This window comes from Convolutriloba macropyga, chromosome 11, assembly GCF_964194025.1.
Source record: "Convolutriloba macropyga chromosome 11, txConMacr16.3, whole genome shotgun sequence".
Classification (NCBI taxonomy): domain Eukaryota; kingdom Metazoa; phylum Xenacoelomorpha; order Acoela; family Convolutidae; genus Convolutriloba; species Convolutriloba macropyga.
The window spans coordinates 34,174,982-34,194,466 of NC_134478.1; the positions used below are offsets into that span (position 1 = coordinate 34,174,982).

Here is a 19,485-nt window from a genome sequence, read left to right on the forward strand (position 1 = left end):
TAGTCTCCAAGTGTGCGATCCACCAAATTTAATGTGAGGAGACAATTTCGTGGTGTGAAGGGGTTCTTCTTGAGCTTAAAATGTTGACCACCTCAGTCACCCCTGAGCCCCAGCTGGCTACTATGAAGCCAACTCCTCGCTGGTCAATCGCTGGCCCTACGTTAGTCAGATATGTTTTAAGTGTCTAACAGAAACTGCATACCAAATTAGAACACTTGCCAATTTTTTTATCTTCTTTATTTTCTTTTTAGGTTTTAATCCCTTTGTGTGAAGTGTAACGGCTATTTTCCAACAAATTGGCGGCTGTTCTCATTTATTCTGAATAAAGGCAGATTTTTCCAGCTTCATTGAAGCATAATTAAAGAATCATCATTCTTATTGTTTTCAGTAAGTGGAGATTAGATTTTGCAATCTGAAAGAAAAAACTTGAAATATTTAATCATTTGCTCAAAAAAATTGATGGATTTTCTTCGGACAACAAATAGATAATTAATTGCTCGCAAATGAAATTTGTAGCAATTCTATTATTTCTGTTTTTGTGCATGTTTTCGCTTGACCGATTTTTCGCCTGGCCCTTTCGACTGTTTGTCCTCAGAATGGGGATAAACCGGAGGGCATTAAGTGGCTGAGCAGCTCGCATACAGCCTTACTAGTCACTAAGTTTAAAAGTCACTGAAACTTTTAAGGAGACATAAATTCATAGTGTGGAGGGTTGTTCTTGACTTCAGTGTTTGACCCCCCTCAGTCACCCCCCCCCCCCCCCCATCACTCCTCCCATCCACCCTCCTCCGCCTGTCCATTGAGACCCCCTCGTCCACCCGGCCCCCAACGCTTGACAACCCCCACTCCTTTCATGCCACCCTGCCTAATGCCAGCATACGAACAGGCTACTACTGAAGCCGACCGTTCAACTTCCCTTTGGTAATTTATGCATTGACATCGTCTTTTTGACGTGAGGTGTTTTTGTTTTTCAAATTTGTACACATAATAATCCGATATCGCCGGTGTTTGTCCAATTTTTCTTAGTTTATTGTTTGTATTTTGGTTCTATTTACTAGAAGAATGCTTTTTTAACCGTCGTGGATTTTAGTTTGGTGTTTTTGGTTGTGAATTGCTCTCAAACGAAGTTTGCAGCATTTATATTATTCTTGCTAGTCTTTTTTGCGATTTATGTTTCCAACTTTTTTTGTCTGATTTCTTCCGACTATTTGTTTTCCATCATAATTGCGGGATAAACAGGCAAAGCTTGGAGGTATCATAGAGACGTATGGCTCTCTGACATTTAACCCCCTACCCACGCGTCCTCACCCCCAACCTCCATTTCAGCCACAACGAAGCCCCTCCGCCGCGTTCCACCCGTAGCCCCGCAAGCTCGTCCCCGCCCAATGCTGATATGAACTTAAATATTAATGTATGTACTTGTTTTCCTACTTTTATTTATTTTCCAACTTTGTTTATTCCATTTTTTATTGTTTTTCTTGCTATATTTTTCGTAAGCTCTTCTAAACATCTATATTCTATTGTATGGAATTTTTTTAGTTGCTTTGGATTTTTATGGGTTTTTAAAATAATTTACAGATTGTTTCCTTTGATGTTTTGTTATAGTTTTGTTTGCAGTTGATTTCGTTGTACATTATGCAGCTCTGAGGATCTGTTCGAATCAGTATTATTGTTTTTCCTGATAATTTATTGACAAAGCTCGGTCAGGTTTTTTCTTAACTATTGTTACCCATCTTAAATTTGGCTATTTTTCAATTTTTCATTTTACCAGTTATATTACTTAGACAATTTTTTGGGGCGATGCTGCATTAATATGTCACCCTCTGAAATTGATACCACAGTGTTTTTGAGAGTCCAATAAAGCATTTCAATTTTAATATGGGCACAATCTTATCTTTTTCCGTGGTCTTTTTTCATTTCTTGCTTTCCATTTTGGGCGAATTTTTTAAAGTTTCAGTGCTTTTGGCAACTTCCCTTTGAATCCAATCGTTCACTGAATGTTTTTTTTCAAAAAAGTTGTTCTCTAATCCGATTTTTCTGGCTGTTGTCCATATTTTTTTCTTATTTCTGTTTCAATTACGCGACGATTTTTGTGTTTCTGTGCAACGTCATTGTTGTTTTGTACTTCTAGTAATCGAATATTTCTTGGCGTTATGTTTTAAAAATTATCAAAAATTCGTTTCATAAGTGCAGTTTTAAGATGTCTAAATTTTAAAATGTTTCGAATCTGTGAAGTTTTAACATTAATTATTTATTAATAGCCGCCGTCAGCCTCTCAAGGATTATTATTTAGGCGCTCTTTAATTCGCTTTACTTTTTGATCACTCTTTTCGTCTTACATTAGTCACGATCTTCACGCTTGACTTCCGAGTTACTTCACTCACTTTTTCATCTGACTGGATTTTAAATTCCTTCACGTATTAAATTACGTAATGTAGTGAATAAGGTCAATGTTATAAGAGAAAAATTAAATGAAACGGGGTGAACATATAAAGCCCGGTCAGTAAGTCAATAGTGCATTAGGTTATCAAAGTTCATTAATACGATTGCTAGTTGTCATTAGTATTATACTTAATAGCCTTCAGAAAGCTTAGTTTAGAAGCTGAATTAAGTTACGTTTTAGAATCCAACTGAAACTGCACACCAAATTGGAACACTTTTTGACACTGAAAAAAACCAGAAAAAATGTCGGTCAATTTGTTTTTTTTTTCAGTTCCAATCCCAATGTGCGTCAAGCGGGTCAACGGTGGCTTATTTTCGGCAAGTTTTTGGCTTTGTTTTAGAAAGGAGGAGAGATTTTTTTTTTCCAAGCCTCGATTTCTAAATTATAAAATGTACTTCTTTTTCTACTTCATTTGTCTTGATTTGATTTTAAGTTTTCAAGAATTGAAAATTAGTCTTTGCTGCTCCGTTTTTTATTACAATTTGGGCCCATTCTCCATCTTCTAACGCGTATTCTCTATCACTCTTTCTTCCTTCTAAGACCTATACTTTTTTGTTCTGCTTTTTATCAGTTGTTTAAAATTTTGATGATTTTGGTCTTTTTAATTTTTTATTATTTTTTCTATTTCGGAATTGATTTCGTTTAATGTAATGCAGCTCTGAACATTTGTTGGAATTACTTTGAAATTACTTTGTCAAAAGATTAGGGTTTCGTTTTCAATTTGGTTTTAGGGGGACCGACGCTTTAAACACCTTCCGGAGTTCTATTTCTGAGCCAGTGAAATTTTTTGATCCTACGTTGCGTTCATAGAGTGAGTTTTCGGCTTTTATTTTTTTTAGAATGGTGCATATAGGCAACCATTTAGCAGTTTTTTTACATTTGCCTTTTTTTGTGTCTAGTCATTTGGGTTTTAGTGGAAATATTTTTGGGCCGGTGCTGCATTAATGTAGCCCTCTGAAATTAATACCGCAGTGTTTTTGAGAGCTCAATAATGCGTTTCAAGTGCAATATGGGCACAATCACTTTCTTTTCCTTTGTCTTTTTTCATTCCTTGCTTCTGGATTTTCGGGCGAATTTTTTAAAGTTCCAGTGCTTCTGGCAACTTCCCTTTGATTAATCATTCATTGAACGTTTTTTTTAAAAAACATATGTTGTCCTCGTACTAATCCGATTTTTCTGGTTGTCCGATTTTTTTTATTGTTTGTATTTTTGTTTAATTTCTAGACGTTTTTTCCTTTGTCTTTTTTTCGTTTCTTGCTTTTGGATTTGCGGGCGATTTTTTTGAAGTTTCGGTGCTTATAGGAACTTCCCTTTGATTTTTTTTAATTATTTAATTTTTTATTGAACGTTTTTTGAAAAGCTCTCCTCGTAATAATTCTATTTTTCTGGTTATTTTTCAATTTTTATTACTGTTCGTAACTTTTTTAATTTACAAGACGTTTTTTGTTTATCTGTGCACCGTCAGGGATGTTTTGTACTGTTAATATTTGAATATTTTTTGGCGTTTTGTTTCCAAGTTTATCAAAAATTTGTTTCATAAATGCAGTTTTAAAGTGTCTTATTTTGAAAATGTTTCGACTTTGTAAACTGTTTTTACATTAATTATTTGTTTTAATTAATAGCCGCCGTCAGTCTCAATGATTAATATTTAGGCGCTCTTTTTTTAATTTGCTTTACCTTTTGATCACTTTTTTCGTCTTACATTAGTCACGATTTTCACGCTTGACTTCCGACTTACTTCAATCATTGTTTCAACTGAATGGATTTTAAATTAATTCACGTATTGAATTACGTAATGTGGTGCCTAAGGTCAAAATCATAAGAGCAATATTAAAGGAAACTGGATGCACATGAAGTCCGGTCATTAAGTGAATAGTGCATTAGGTTATCGAAATTCATTTATACGGTTGCTAGCTGGCATTAGTGTTATGCTTAATAGCCTACCGTTTGAAATAAGTGTATTTTTAGAATCTAACTGAAACCACGTCAAATTGGAACACTTTTTGACTAAACAAAAAACAGAAAATGTTGGTCAATTTGTCTTCTTTTTTCTCAGTTCTAATCCCAAAATGCGTCAAGCGGGTCAAGGCGGCTATTTTTTTTTGGCAATTTTCAGGTTTTTTAGAAAGGAGGACGGATCTTTAATTTTTCCAACCCCCGAATTCTAAAATATAAAGTGTACTTCTTTTTCTACTTCATTTGTCTTTAAATTTGATTTTAAGTTTTCAAGAATTGCGAATTAGTCTTTGTTGCTCTGTTTTTTACAATGTGCACCCATTCTCCATATTCTAGCGCGTGTACTCCGTATCTTTCTCTTAAGACCCATGGGTTTTTCTGTTCTGCTTTTTATCAGTCGTTTAAGTTTTAATGATTTTCATCTTTTTGATTTTTTAATGTTTTTTATTTAATGTAATGCAGCTCTAAACATTTGTTTCAATTACTTTGAAATTACTTTGACATAAGATCAGAGTTTGGTTTCCATTTTCGTTTTAGAGGGACCGGCGGTTTGAGCAGCTTCCAGAGTTCTATTTCTGAGCGAGAGGAGTTTTTTGCTCGTACGCTGCTTTCATAGAGTGACTTTACGGATTTGAAAATTTTTTTTGAGAGAATGACGCATATTAGCACTCGTTTTAGCAGGTTTTTTGGATTTGGCTTTTTTTTGTTTCTAGTCATTTGGGTTTTAGTACAAATACTTTTTGCGGCGATGCTGCATAAATATGTAATCCTCTGAAATTGATAACACATTGTCTTTGAGAGCCCAATAATGCGTTTCAAGTGCATATGGTCACAATCACAATTTCTTTTCCTTTTTTCCATTTCTTGCTTTTGATTTTTGGGGCAATTTTTTAAAAAGTTTTAGTGCTTCTGGCAATTTCCCTTTGATTAATCTTTCACTTTCACTTTTTTTTATAAAGTTGTCCTTGTACTTATCCGATTTTTCTGGTTTTTGTCCATTTTTTTTATTGTTCTTGTTTTTGTTCAATTACTCGACGATTTTTTTGTCTATCTGTGCACCGTCACGGATGTTTTTGTGCTTTTAATAGTTGATTATTTTTTGGCGTTGTTTCCAAAATTATCAAATTTTTTTTTCATAAATGCAGTTTTAAAGTGTCTAATTTTCAAAATGTTTCGACTCTGTAAACTGTTTTTACTTCAATTTTTTTTCCTAATAGTCGCCGTCAGCCTCTCAATGAATATTATTTAGGCGCTTTTTTATTTCGCTTTACCTTTTGATCACTCTTTTCGTCTTGCATTAGTCACGATTTTCACGCTTGATTTCTGACTTACTTCAATCTTTGTTTCAACTGAATGGATATTAAATTAATTCACGTATTGAATTACGTAATGTAGTGAATAAGGTCAAAGTCATAAGAGCAAAATTAAAATCTGGATGAACATAAAGAGCCCGGTCATTCAGTCAATAGTGCCTTAGTTTATCAAAGTTCTTTAATACGATTGCTAGCTGTCATTAGTGTTATGCTTAATAGCCTTCCGTTTAGAAGCTGAATTAAGTTTAGTTTTAGAATCTAACTGAAACTGCACTCCAAATTGGAACAATTTTTGACACTGAAAAAAAAAACAGGAAAAATTTCGGTCAATTCGTCGCCTTTTTTTAGTTCCAATCCCAATGTGCATCAAGCGGGTCAACGGTGGCCTATTTTCGGCAAGTTTTTGGCTTTGTTTTAGAAAGGAGGACAGATTTTTAATTTTTCCAAGCCTCGATTTCTAAATTATAAAATGTACTTCTTTTTTTGCATTTGTCTTGATTTGATTTTAAGTTTTCAGGAATTGAAAATTAGTCTTTGCTGCTCTGTTTTTTTTTACAATGTGGGCCCATTCTCCATCTTCTAACGCGTATTCTCTATCACTCTTTCTTCCTTCTAAGACCTATACTTTTTTGTTCTGCTTTTTATCAGTTGTTTAAAATTTTGATGATTTTGGTCTTTTTAATTTTTTATTTTTTCTATTTCGGAATTGATTTCGTTTAATGTAATGCAGCTCTGAACATTTGTTGGAATTACTTTGAAATTACTTTGACAAGATTAGGGTTTCGTTTTCAATTTGGTTTTAGAGGGACCGACGCTTCGAGTAGATTCCGGAGTTCTATTTGTGAGAGAGGAATTTTTTGATCATAGGCTGCGTTCATAGAGTGACTTTTCGGTTTGGAAAAAAACTTCTTGAGAGAATTGAGCTTTTAGACAACCGTTTTAGCAGATTTTGTGCATTTGGCTATTTTTGTGTCTAAATTTTTGACAAAGCTCGGTCAGGTTTTTTCTTAACTATTATTACCCATCTTGAATTTGGCTATTTTTCAATTTTGCATTTTACCAGTTATATTACTTAGACAATTTTGCGGTTTCAAGATTTCACAGTTAGTGCTCTGGTTCAGCATTTCGGACCTAAAATTTAAGTTCTTGAATTGTTTTTGAAAGACGCCGTAATTGTTTTAGTGTGCTTGCTTTCTTTATGACGAGGATTTCTCGTTACGACATAGGTTTAAATTTTAACCAAATATTTTTTCAATTAAATCAAATGTAGGAAAGAAGAACTGAAGTCAAAAGATCTGAAGACAAAAAGAAGTTGCATTTGCAATTTCGTTTATTAATATGTAATGCTGCATTAATATATAACCCTCTGAAATTGATACCACAGTGTTTTTGAGAGCCCAATAATGCGTTTCAAGTGCAATATGGTCACAATCGCAATTTCTTTTCCTTTTTCCATTTCCTGCTTTTGATTTTTGGGCCAATTTTTTAAAAAGTTTTAGTGCTTCTGGCAATTTCCCTTTGATTAATCTTTCACTTTCACTTTTTTTTTATAAAGTTGTCCTTGTACTTATCCGATTTTTCTGGTTTTTGTCCAATTTTTTTTATTGCTCGTATTTTTGTTCAATTACTCGACGATTTTTTTGTCTATCTGTGCACCGTCACGGATGTTTTGTGCTTTTAATAATTGCTTATTTTTTGGCGTTGTTTCCAAAATTATCAAATTTTTTTTCATAAGTGCAGTTTTAAGATGTCTAAATTTTAAAGCGTTTCGAATCTGTGAACTGTTTTAACATTAATTATTTATTAATAGCGCCGTCAGCCTCTCAAGGATTATCATTTAGGGGCTCTTTAATTCGCTTTACTTTTTGATCACTCTTTTCGTCTTACATTAGTCACGATCTTCACGCTTGACTTTCGACTTACTTCACTCAATTTTTCAACTGACTGGATTTTAAATTCCTTCACTTATTGAATTTTACGTAATGTAGTGAATAAGGTCAATGTCATAAGAGAAAAATTAAATGAAACGGGATGAACATATAAAGCCCGGTCAGTAAGTCAATAGTGCATTAGGTTATCAAAGTTTATTAATACGTTTGCTAGTTATCTTTAGTGTTATACTTAATAGCCTTCAGAAAGGTTAGTTTAGAAGCTGAATTAAGTTAAGCTTTAGAATCCAACTGAAAATGCACAACAAATTGGAACACTTTTTGACGAAAAAAATTTGTCATTTTCTCCTTTTTTTCATTTCCAATCCCAATCATTCTATCTTTCTGCTAATACTTATAGGTTTTTCGTTCTGCTTTTTATCAGTTGTTTAAAAATTTAATGATTTTGGTCTTTTTGATTTTTTAATGTTTCTTTCTGTTTCGAAATTGATTTAATTTAATGTAATGCAGCTCTGAACATGTGTTGCAATTACTTTGCATTTACTATGACAAAAGAACAGGGTTTCGTTTTCAATTTGGTTTTAGAGGGACCGACGCTTCAAACAGCTTCCGGAATTCTATTTCTGAGCCAGTGAAATTTTTTGATCCTACGTTGCGTTCATAGAATGAGTTTTCGGCTTTTATTTTTTTTAGAATGGTGCATATAGGCAACCATTTTAGCAGTTTTTATACATTTGCCTTTTTTGTTTCTAGTCATTTGGGTTTTAGTAGAAAAATTTTTTGGGGCGATGCTGCATTAATATGTCACCCTCTGAAATTGATACCACAGTGTTTTTGAGTCCAATAAAGCTTTTCAATTTTAATATGGGCACAATCTTATCTTTTTCCGTGGTCTTTTTTCATTTCTTGCTTTCCATTTTGGGCGAATTTTTTAAAGTTTCAGTGCTTTTGGCAACTTCCCTTTGAATCCAATCGTTCACTGAATGTTTTTTTTTCAAAAAAGTTGTTCTCTAATCCGATTTTTCTGGCTGTTGTCCATATTTTTTTCTTATTTCTGTTTCAATTACACGACGATTTTTGTGTTTCTGTGCACCGTCATTGTTGTTTTGTACTTCTAGTAATCGAATATTTCTTGGCGTTTTGTTTTAAAATTTATCAAAAATTTGTTTGATAAGTGCAGTTTTAAAATGTCTAATTTTTCGACTCTGAACTGTTTATACATTAATTAATTTTCATTAATAGCCGCGGTCAGCCTCTCAATGATTATTGTTTAAGCGTTTTTTTATATTCGCTTTAATTTTTGATCAATCTTTTCGTCTTACATTAGTCAGTTTTTCACGCTTGACTTCCGACTTACTTCAATCATTGTTTCAACTAAATGGATTTTAAATTATTTCAGGTATTGAATTACGTAATGTAGTGCCTAAGGTCAAAATCATAAGAGCAAAATTAAAAGAAACTGGATGCACATATAAAGTCCTGTCATTAAGTCAATAGTGCATTAGGTTATCAACGTTCATTAATACGATTGCTAGCTGGCATTAGTTTTATGCTTAATAGCCTTCCGTTTGAAATAAGTGTAGTTTAAGAATCTAACTGAAACCACGTCAAATTGGAAAACTTGACTAAACAAAAATAAGATGTTGGTCAATTTGTCTTCTTTTTTCTCAGTTCCAATCCCAAAATGCGTCAAGCGGGTCAAGGGTGGCTATTTTTTGGCAATTTTCTGGCTTTTCAGAAAGGAGGACGGATCTTTAATTTTTCCAGCCCTCGAATTCTAAATTTTAAAATGTACTTCTTTTTCTACTTCATTTGTCTTTAAATTTGATTTTAAATTTTTCAAGAATTGCGAATTAGTCTTTGTTGCTCTGTTTTTTACCATGTGCACCCATTCTCCATATTCTAGCGCGTGTACTCCGTATCTTTCTATCTTTCTCTTAAGACCCATGGGTTTTTCTGTTCTGCTTTTTATCAGTCGTTTAAGGTTTTAATGATTTTCATCTTTTTGATTTTTTAATATTTTTCATTTAATGTAATGCAGCTCTAAACATTTGTTTCAATTACTTTGAAATTACTTTGGCATAAGATCAGAGTTTAGTTTCCATTTTCGTTTTAGAGGGACCGGCGCTTTGAGCAGCTTCCAGAGTTCTTTTTCTGAGCGAGAGGAGTTTTTTGATCGTACGCTGCTTTCATAGAGTGACTTTACGGATTTGAAAATATTTTTTGAGAGAAATTGATTTAATTTAATGTAATGCAGCTCTGAACATTTGTTGCAATTACTTTGCAATTACTCTGACAAAAGAACAGGGTTTCGTTTTCAATTTGGTTTTAGAGGGACCGACGCTTCAAACAGCTTCCGGATTTCTATTTCTGAGCCAGTGAAATTTTTTGATCCTACGTTGCGTTCATAGAGTGAGTTTTCGGCTTTTATTTTTTTTAGAATGGTGCATATAGGCAACCATTTTAGCAGTTTTTATACATTTGCCTTTTTTGTTTCTAGTCATTTGGGTTTTAGTAGAAAAATTTTTTGGGGCGATGCTGCATTAATATGTCACCCTCTGAAATTGATACCACAGTGTTTTTGAGAGTCCAATAAAGCTTTTCAATTATAATATGGGCACAATCTTATCTTTTTCCGTGGTCTTTTTTCATTTCTTGCTTTCCATTTTGGGCGAATTTTTTAAAGTTTCAGTGCTTTTGGCAACTTCCCTTTGAATCCAATCGTTCACTGAATGTTTTTTTCAAAAAAGTTGTTCTCTAATCCGACTTTTCTGGCTGTTGTCCATATTTTTTTCTTATTTCTTTCAATTACACGACGATTTTTGTGTTTCTGTGCACCGTCATTGTTGTTTTGTACTTCTAGTAATCGAATATTTCTTGGCGTTTTGTTTTAAAATTTATCAAAAATTTGTTTGATAAGTGCAGTTTTAAAATGTTTAATTTTTCGACTCTGAACTGTTTATACATTAATTATTTTTCATTAGTAGCCGCGGCCAGCCTCTCAATGATTATTTTTTAAGCGCTTTTTTTATATTCGCTTTAATTTTTGATCAATCTTTTCGTCTTACATTAGTCAGTTTTTCACGCTTGACTTCCGACTTACTTCAATCATTGTTTCAACTGAATGGATTTTAAATTAATTCACGTATTGAATTACGTAATGTAGTGCCTAAGGTCAAAATCATAAGAGCAAAATTAAAAGAAACTGGATGCACATATAAAGTCCTGTCATAAAGTCAATAGTGCATTAGGTTATCAACGTTCATTAATACGATTGCTAGCTGGCTTTAGTTTTATGCTTAATAGCCTTCCGTTTGAAATAAGTGTAGTTTTAGAATCTAACTGAAACCACGTCAAATTGGAAAACTTGACTAAACAAAAATAAGATGTTGGTCAATTTGTCTTCTTTTTTCTCAGTTCCAATCACAAAATGCGTCAAGCGGGTCAAGGGCGGCTATTTTTTGGCAATTTTCCGGCTTTTCAGAAAGGAGGACGGATCTTTAATTTTTCCAACCCTCGAATTCTAAATTATAAAATGTACTTCTTTTTCTACTTCATTTGTCTTCAAATTTGATTTTTAAGTTTTCAAGAATTGCATATTATTCTTTGCTGCTCTGTTTTTTATACAATGTGCACCCATTTTCCATATTCTAGCGCGTGTACTCCGTATCTTTCTCTCTTTCTCCTAAGACCTATGGGTTTTTTGTTCTGCTTCTTATCGGTCGTTTAAAGTTTTAATGATTTTCATCTTTTGGATTTTTTTATGTTTTTCATTTAATGTAATGCAGCTCTGAACATTTGTTGCAATTACTATGAAATTACTTTGGCATAAGATCAGAGTTTAGTTTCCATTTTCGTTTTAGAGGGACCGGCGCTTTGAGCAGCTTCCAGAGTTCTTTTTCTGAGCGAGAGGAGTTTTTTGATCGTACGCTGCTTTCATAGAGTGACTTTACGGATTTGAAAATATTTTTTGAGAGAAATTGATTTAATTTAATGTAATGCAGCTCTGAACATTTGTTGCAATTACTTTGCAATTACTCTGACAAAAGAACAGGGTTTCGTTTTCAATTTGGTTTTAGAGGGACCGACGCTTCAAACAGCTTCCGGATTTCTATTTCTGAGCCAGTGAAATTTTTTGATCCTACGTTGCGTTCATAGAGTGAGTTTTCGGCTTTTATTTTTTTTAGAATGGTGCATATAGGCAACCATTTTAGCAGTTTTTATACATTTGCCTTTTTTGTTTCTAGTCATTTGGGTTTTAGTAGAAAAATTTTTTGGGGCGATGCTGCATTAATATGTCACCCTCTGAAATTGATACCACAGTGTTTTTGAGAGTCCAATAAAGCTTTTCAATTATAATATGGGCACAATCTTATCTTTTTCCGTGGTCTTTTTTCATTTCTTGCTTTCCATTTTGGGCGAATTTTTTAAAGTTTCAGTGCTTTTGGCAACTTCCCTTTGAATCCAATCGTTCACTGAATGTTTTTTTCAAAAAAGTTGTTCTCTAATCCGACTTTTCTGGCTGTTGTCCATATTTTTTTCTTATTTCTTTCAATTACACGACGATTTTTGTGTTTCTGTGCACCGTCATTGTTGTTTTGTACTTCTAGTAATCGAATATTTCTTGGCGTTTTGTTTTAAAATTTATCAAAAATTTGTTTGATAAGTGCAGTTTTAAAATGTTTAATTTTTCGACTCTGAACTGTTTATACATTAATTATTTTTCATTAGTAGCCGCGGCCAGCCTCTCAATGATTATTTTTTAAGCGCTTTTTTTATATTCGCTTTAATTTTTGATCAATCTTTTCGTCTTACATTAGTCAGTTTTTCACGCTTGACTTCCGACTTACTTCAATCATTGTTTCAACTGAATGGATTTTAAATTAATTCACGTATTGAATTACGTAATGTAGTGCCTAAGGTCAAAATCATAAGAGCAAAATTAAAAGAAACTGGATGCACATATAAAGTCCTGTCATAAAGTCAATAGTGCATTAGGTTATCAACGTTCATTAATACGATTGCTAGCTGGCTTTAGTTTTATGCTTAATAGCCTTCCGTTTGAAATAAGTGTAGTTTTAGAATCTAACTGAAACCACGTCAAATTGGAAAACTTGACTAAACAAAAATAAGATGTTGGTCAATTTGTCTTCTTTTTTCTCAGTTCCAATCACAAAATGCGTCAAGCGGGTCAAGGGCGGCTATTTTTTGGCAATTTTCCGGCTTTTCAGAAAGGAGGACGGATCTTTAATTTTTCCAACCCTCGAATTCTAAATTATAAAATGTACTTCTTTTTCTACTTCATTTGTCTTCAAATTTGATTTTTAAGTTTTCAAGAATTGCATATTATTCTTTGCTGCTCTGTTTTTTATACAATGTGCACCCATTTTCCATATTCTAGCGCGTGTACTCCGTATCTTTCTCTCTTTCTCCTAAGACCTATGGGTTTTTTGTTCTGCTTCTTATCGGTCGTTTAAAGTTTTAATGATTTTCATCTTTTGGATTTTTTTATGTTTTTCATTTAATGTAATGCAGCTCTGAACATTTGTTGCAATTACTATGAAATTACTTTGACAAAAGATCAGAGTTTAGTTTCCAGTTTGGTATTAGAGGGACCGGTGCTTCGAGCAGCTTCTGGAGTTCTATTTCTGAGCGAGAGGATTTTTTTTATCCTAAGCTGCGTTCATAGTGACTTTTGGCTTTGAAGAAATTTTTTGAGAGATTGGGGCATATAGGCAACCGTTTTAGCAGGTTTTGTGCATTTTGCTTTTTTGTTTTTAGTTATTTGGGTTTTAGTACAAATACTTTTTGGGGCGATGCTACATTAATATGTAATCCTCTGAAATTGATACCACAGTGTTTTTGAGAGCTCAATAATGCGTTTCAAGTGCAATATGGGCACAATCACAATTTTTTTGCCTTGCTTTTGGATTTTCGGGCGAGTTTGAAGTTTCAGTGCTTATGGCAACTTCCCTTTGATTAATCATTCATTGAACTTTTTTTTATTGAACGAATTTTAGGAAGTTCCCCTCGTAATAATTCACTTTTTATGGTTATTTTTCATATTTGATTACTGTTCATAACTTTGTTTAATTTATAAGACGATTTTTGTCTATCTGTGCACCGTGAGGGATTTTTCGGTACTTTTAGTAATTGAATATTTTCGGCGTTATGTTTCCAAAATTATCAAAAATTTGTTTCATAAGTGCTGTTTTAAAATGTCTATTTTAAAAGATGTTTCGACTATGTGAACTGATCTACGTTTTTTATAAATAGTAGGCGTCAACCTCTCAATGATTATTATTTAGGTGCTCTTTTTATTTCGCTTTACCTTTTGATCACGCTTTTCGTCTTACCTTAGTCACGATCATCACGCTTGACTTCCGACTTACTTCACTCACTTTTTCTACTGACTGGATTTTAAATTCCTTTACGTATCGAATTACGTAATGCAGTGAATAAGGTCAGTCATAAGAGCAAAATTAATTGAAACGGGATGAACATATAAAGACCGGTCACTAAGTCAATAGTGCATTAGGTTATCAAAGTTCATTAATACGATTGCTAACTGGCATTATTGTTATGCTGAATAGCCTTCAGTTTAGAAGCTGAAATATGTTTAGTTTTAGAATCTAACTGAAACTGCACTCCAAATTGGAACAATTTTTGACACTGAAAAAAAAACAGGAAAAGTTTCGGTCAATTCGTTGCCTTTTTTTTCAGTTCCAATCCCAATGTGGTTCAAGCGGGTCAACGGTGGCTTTTTTTCGGCAAGTTTCTGGCTTTGTTTTAGAAAAGAGGACATATCTTTTGTTTTTCCAAGCCTCGAGTTCTAAATTTAAATATGTATCTCTTTTTCTGCTTCATTTTTCTTCAAATTTGATTTTAAGTTTTCAAAAATTGCTATTTCTTCTTTTTGTTGCTCTATTTTTTTTACAATGTGCGACCATTTTCCATAATCTAGCGCGTATTCTCCGTATCATTCTATTTTCTCCTAAGACCTAAATGTTTTTTTTAATCTGCTTTTTATCAGTTTAATCATTTGGTATTTTTGGGTTGTTAATAATTTTTTTGCTATTTCGCAATTGATTTCGTTTATTGTAATTCAGCTCTGAAAAATTTTTGGAATTACTTTGATACCTTTTGACTGCTATTTTTTCTGCTAGTTTTCTTGGGGCTGTTTTGGAAATAACTGGTTTGGCTGGTTTTGCCTTTTGCTTGATTAGTTCAAATTCTGCAAAGATTGAATTCTATGACGGTTGGAAATTTTAAGCACATATTTGAATCAAATCCAGCGAGGTAAAGAATAAATGTTTTAAGACAAGATACAATTTTTTCAGCTTTGATTTTTATAAGATCTGCTCATACCCTTTCTTGATTTTTGAAGTCATTCTGAAGTGATGATTTTGGTCGCGCCGGAACAAGAAATGGAGCGAAGAAGCGAGTGGATTTGTGGTGCAACATTTTTTCACTCCAACTTTTAAGTAGTGAGAAAACAGTGAAAAATTGGTTTTTGGTTTGTTCACATTGGCAATTTTTACTTTGGTTTTTATTTTTTTTCCAATTTTTATGATAGGATTTCTTTTTAATTGGTTTTCCTAATCCGTTCATACTCGACTCTTGCTCTAGTTTTTTTTGGTCATTCGCGCGATTAACTTTTTGGTCGCACGTGACTTCTCTCTCAAAAATGACTTTCATCAATTTCAAAATGACTTTTGTGTATATTAATTCAAGGAGATATTCTAATTTAAGGTTATTTGAGAGCAGCTAAGAGAAGCAGCAATAAGTTATACAGATTTTAAATCAAAATATAACACTTCAACAATTAAGAAAAAGAGAAATTTCTTTCAGTCTTATTATCTTTTTGACACTGCAGATTGACGAAGCGATCACGGCTTGCAATATGCCAAGTTTGTTGCTTACAAGCTTAACAACTGATAATAAGAGAGATGACGAAATTTAGATTCGATTTCAACTGAATTTAAAATTTTGAATTCTAGGATAGCTGCTATGCTATGTCTTCTTAACGAGCCATTTGGTAACCAAATGTTAGATTAGTTAATCTTTTTGTGTAGATTCGACGTGACATTCCCTCGGATGGCGTGTCAATTGTTGACAGTGGACGCAGTGGATGTGTCTGGGGAGCAGCACTTTGACATCAAGCATGAAATATTCAAAACTAGCCTGGGTTAGTTCTGTATAGCAGCTGCGAAACTAAATTTCGAACACCATTGTGATCAAACATTGATAGTCAGAACCCAAATGGAATGTAACTACACATGTAAATAAATTACACAAAATCATTCGGTTTTAGGGGTATCAAAAGGTTAATGAAATTTGTAAACCGTTTGCAACTCAAATGTGATAGCTCTCGCCTTTTTCCTAATATTCGCGGCAATGAGATATGTGAGGCACTCGAACGCAGTTTGAAGCAATTACTAATTGCTCCCAAAGGGAGTTTGTAGCAATTATGTTAGTCATGTGGTCTTCTTTTGCGACTTTTCGCTTGACTGACTTTTCCTCCGACCCTATTAACCTTTCGTCCTCAAAAACGGGATAAACAGGTGAAGCCCAGAGGGCATTAAGTGGCTGAGCAGCTCTCTTAGTAGTCTCTAGGTGTGGATTCACCGAAACTGAGACAATTTCTTGGTTTGAAGGACGGTTTTTAATCTTTGCTTTGGCCCCCGCAATCCCCCCCCCCCACTCAGTCACCCCGTCCAGACCCCTCCACCTGGCAATTTGGACCCCCCAACTCTATCTCCCTCCTCCCTCCATCTCGATCCATAGCAACTCGCCTGGCGTTAGTCGGTTTAGTTTGTTAACGTGTGATGCAAACGCGTGACATTTTCTTCCAGCATGTTCTTTCGCTCAGTTGATTGATTTGCCTTTTCGTCGAAAAAACGGGATGAACTGGTAAAACCCAAGGGCTTTAAGTCTCTGAACAGCTCTCTTAGAGCTGTGCTAAGCTGTTATTGTACAATTCATCAAAGCAGCTTAGAAGCCATAAAATCATAGTGCGTGTGGTAGTTTTTGGCGGTTAGACCCCATACCCCCCTACGACACCCCTCATCAGCGAGTTTTGTTGCGATCATTCCATCACGCTCCAAGAAGTCAGCGCATATTTTCAGCGTGTTCTGCCACCCAGCAGCTGAATCTGTGCTCAGCGTCACTCGTTACTCCCTTACCTTGCTCAAAAAATGATTTCTGCACTCTCATTAATTGTAAATTAAGAATATGAACCCTAATTGTAATCAAAAGAATTTAATTTAAGGATTGCATTTTTTGGCGAAGCTTCTTTAGTTTTTGGTCTCAGTGAACTGTATTTTGCGACAGTATGCCGCTTATCTATTATACGACGCCATGTCGGCTCCAAAGCTAAATGCCATTGCTGAAAGGCCTTTCATACAAAGTTTCTTGGGTGAGATACTTGCTTTGCTAAGTGCTATTTCGAGCGCACGACTGGTAAAAAATCGTTTTTTTTGGGCAGGTATTTTAATACAAATTTTATTTAAGGTGCTGATATATGGAAAGCAGTTTAATGAAATGAACATTTTCATATCAGAGACATGATATAACTAATTTTACAAAACATTTTTCATCGAAACAGAGTTATGAGTGGTCATAAAAAGTTGCGAATTGCCAAATCAAACAGAAGCGAAGGATGAAACTTCTGGCTTTTGGGAGATTACTTTAAGTTAACTACTTTGTTTCGAACGTGAACAAAATTTACAAGTACCAATGTAGCCACTTATATTAAAATTGCTTGAAAACAACCTTATTTTTTTAATTAGAAACGTAGTTCTTTCGAATTGAACATTACGAATGCGACCAGAAACTTAGACAAATGGAGGCATGTAGAGCAAAATTTGTGAATGGAAGGAAGTTGAATAAGTTTATTTTTTTTGAAATTATTAAGGAATGGTAATAATGATGATCAAAATAAGCACAATAATCGAATTTACTTAATTATTAGCAGCTGCCATCTAGTCAAAGATGATCTTATGTTGGCTCTCATTTTTACATGGCAAACACGTTTGACCATTCAAGTTTCATTTCAATATTTTAGGACTGTCGTTTTTTAAAGATCTGTTCACACCTTTTGATGATTTTTGAAGTCCAATATGAATGGGGATTCTGATTTCGCCGAAACGAAATGTCGCTAGAGAATGTTTTTTAGGCCGCATTTTTTTAACTCAAAGTTTAATGTAACTCAACTCTGATCCTTTTTAAGCTCTAAATATATGGCGCATCAAAATTGCCGCGGTGGCAGAAAACACCGGTAAGGGGCAATTTTGTTGGTTCGAATCCCACCGCCAATTCTGCCGCCTCTTTTGATCAGCTTCTCTAAGCGTAAGATAGCTATAAAGAAAGTCGACATCTCTTATATCGTTAGAGCAATTCGTGCGGTGGTAATCGGTTTATGCGATAACTGTTCTATTGCCATTCTAGCCGCATCTGCAATTCCAGGCGGCTATTGTTGCGCTTCTAATTTTTTTTACTTCGTCTAATAGATTTTTGTTTCATCTTACCGTAACGTCATTTCTGCTTTTAGGTCATTGTTTCGTCTTACCGTGACGTCATTTCTGCTTGTAGGTCAATTGCGTGACTTACCTCACTTAAAAAAATGATTTCTGAACTCACTTATGGAACTTTAATTTTTATGAACATTTACTTGTTAAAGATCAGTAGTGTGCATCTAAATGGTGCCAAACTTTTATGCCCTAATTTTTGAGTATTAATCTTGAGTTTTTGATTTCGATTATCAAATTTGAAAAAGTTCTTTTTAGGGCTTTTTCCTTATGTGTCATAAAATTGACAGTTCGTATCTAACCCAATAAATCTAGTGGTCTACTAAAAGACTTTTGGTCAATCTGCCTATCTTGTTTCTTTAGTTGTTTCAATTCATAGAAGGCCATTAATTCTATCGCAGCTATTTTCCGGCAATCTGCCGGCTATGTTTGGTATTTTCTATTTTTTTTTCAAATTTTATTGCTGGTAGTCTTTTTCTTTGGTTCGTCAAAATTCTTTGAATTTTAGCTCAAGACTTGCCGTGCTAGGTTTTTTTTTTTAATTTGCTTCACCTTTCACAATTTTTCTTGTCAGAAAAATTTTTACGTATCATTAATGCAATTTAATGCGTTTCGTTTATGCAACATTTTTGCTTGACCGTTTTTGCGCTTTTGTTCTAGAGCAACCTTCACTTCTAATTGTCTTCTTAATTTTGTGTCATTTTAATTGCTCACATTCCGAAATAAAATTTGTTGCTAACATAAAGGCGATTGAGTAGCAAAGACGTTATTGCTTAGTGGTTAAGATCCGGCTGCAGTTCTGGAGCTCGTGGATTCGAACGCCTAAGAGGTCGTTTGTTTGCACCCTTAGAAAAATTTTAAGCTACACCTAAATACATTTGTGGGTTTATTTGTACTGAACTGTTGCTTATTTTAGACTTGATGGGTAATGAAAAAGAGAAGGAGCCTGTTAGAATGAAACCTCCCGTGAACTCTGTTGCAGCTGCCGATGGTGGTAGCAATGACACTGGGAAAGAGAAAACAGGGAGCGAAGTGGGCAAGAGCGCTTGTGGCAGCTGCTACGGCGCAGAGTCAGACGTCTACAAATGCTGCAATACTTGTGATGTACGTATATGTATGGCGTAGAAGGATGTTCTAGAATTCTTGGCAAGATTTCGCGAAGAGGAAAAATTCTGAACGCAAGTTTGATGTTACCAGTAATACGTACCAGTTACGTAAACAGTTGAAAATAATCATTGCACTGGCAATGTACAATCGCTACTCAAACGCCTCTTAAACGCCGTCTTTTGTAATTGCTCTCAGAACAACTTTCGCAGTAATTATGGGTGCTTTCAGTCTTTGTGAAAAACGATAAT

General features: G+C 34.1%; 2 protein-coding genes across 2 annotated transcripts in view; both read left to right on the top strand.

The window, feature by feature from the left end:
* Positions 1 to 19,485, top strand: part of LOC142349901 (endoplasmic reticulum-Golgi intermediate compartment protein 3-like) — a 448,624-nt gene that overhangs the window by 413,428 nt on the left and 15,711 nt on the right. Inside the window, exons 3-4 of the mRNA XM_075401747.1 lie at positions 15,677 to 15,789; positions 19,047 to 19,234. Of these exons, the coding sequence (XP_075257862.1) occupies positions 15,677 to 15,789; positions 19,047 to 19,234 (301 nt within the window). The remainder of the gene's footprint in view (positions 1 to 15,676; positions 15,790 to 19,046; positions 19,235 to 19,485) is intronic.
* The window catches only part of LOC142349903 (uncharacterized), a 471,688-nt gene that overhangs the window by 413,420 nt on the left and 38,783 nt on the right, over positions 1 to 19,485 (top strand). The gene's annotated exons all lie outside the window — the stretch shown is intronic.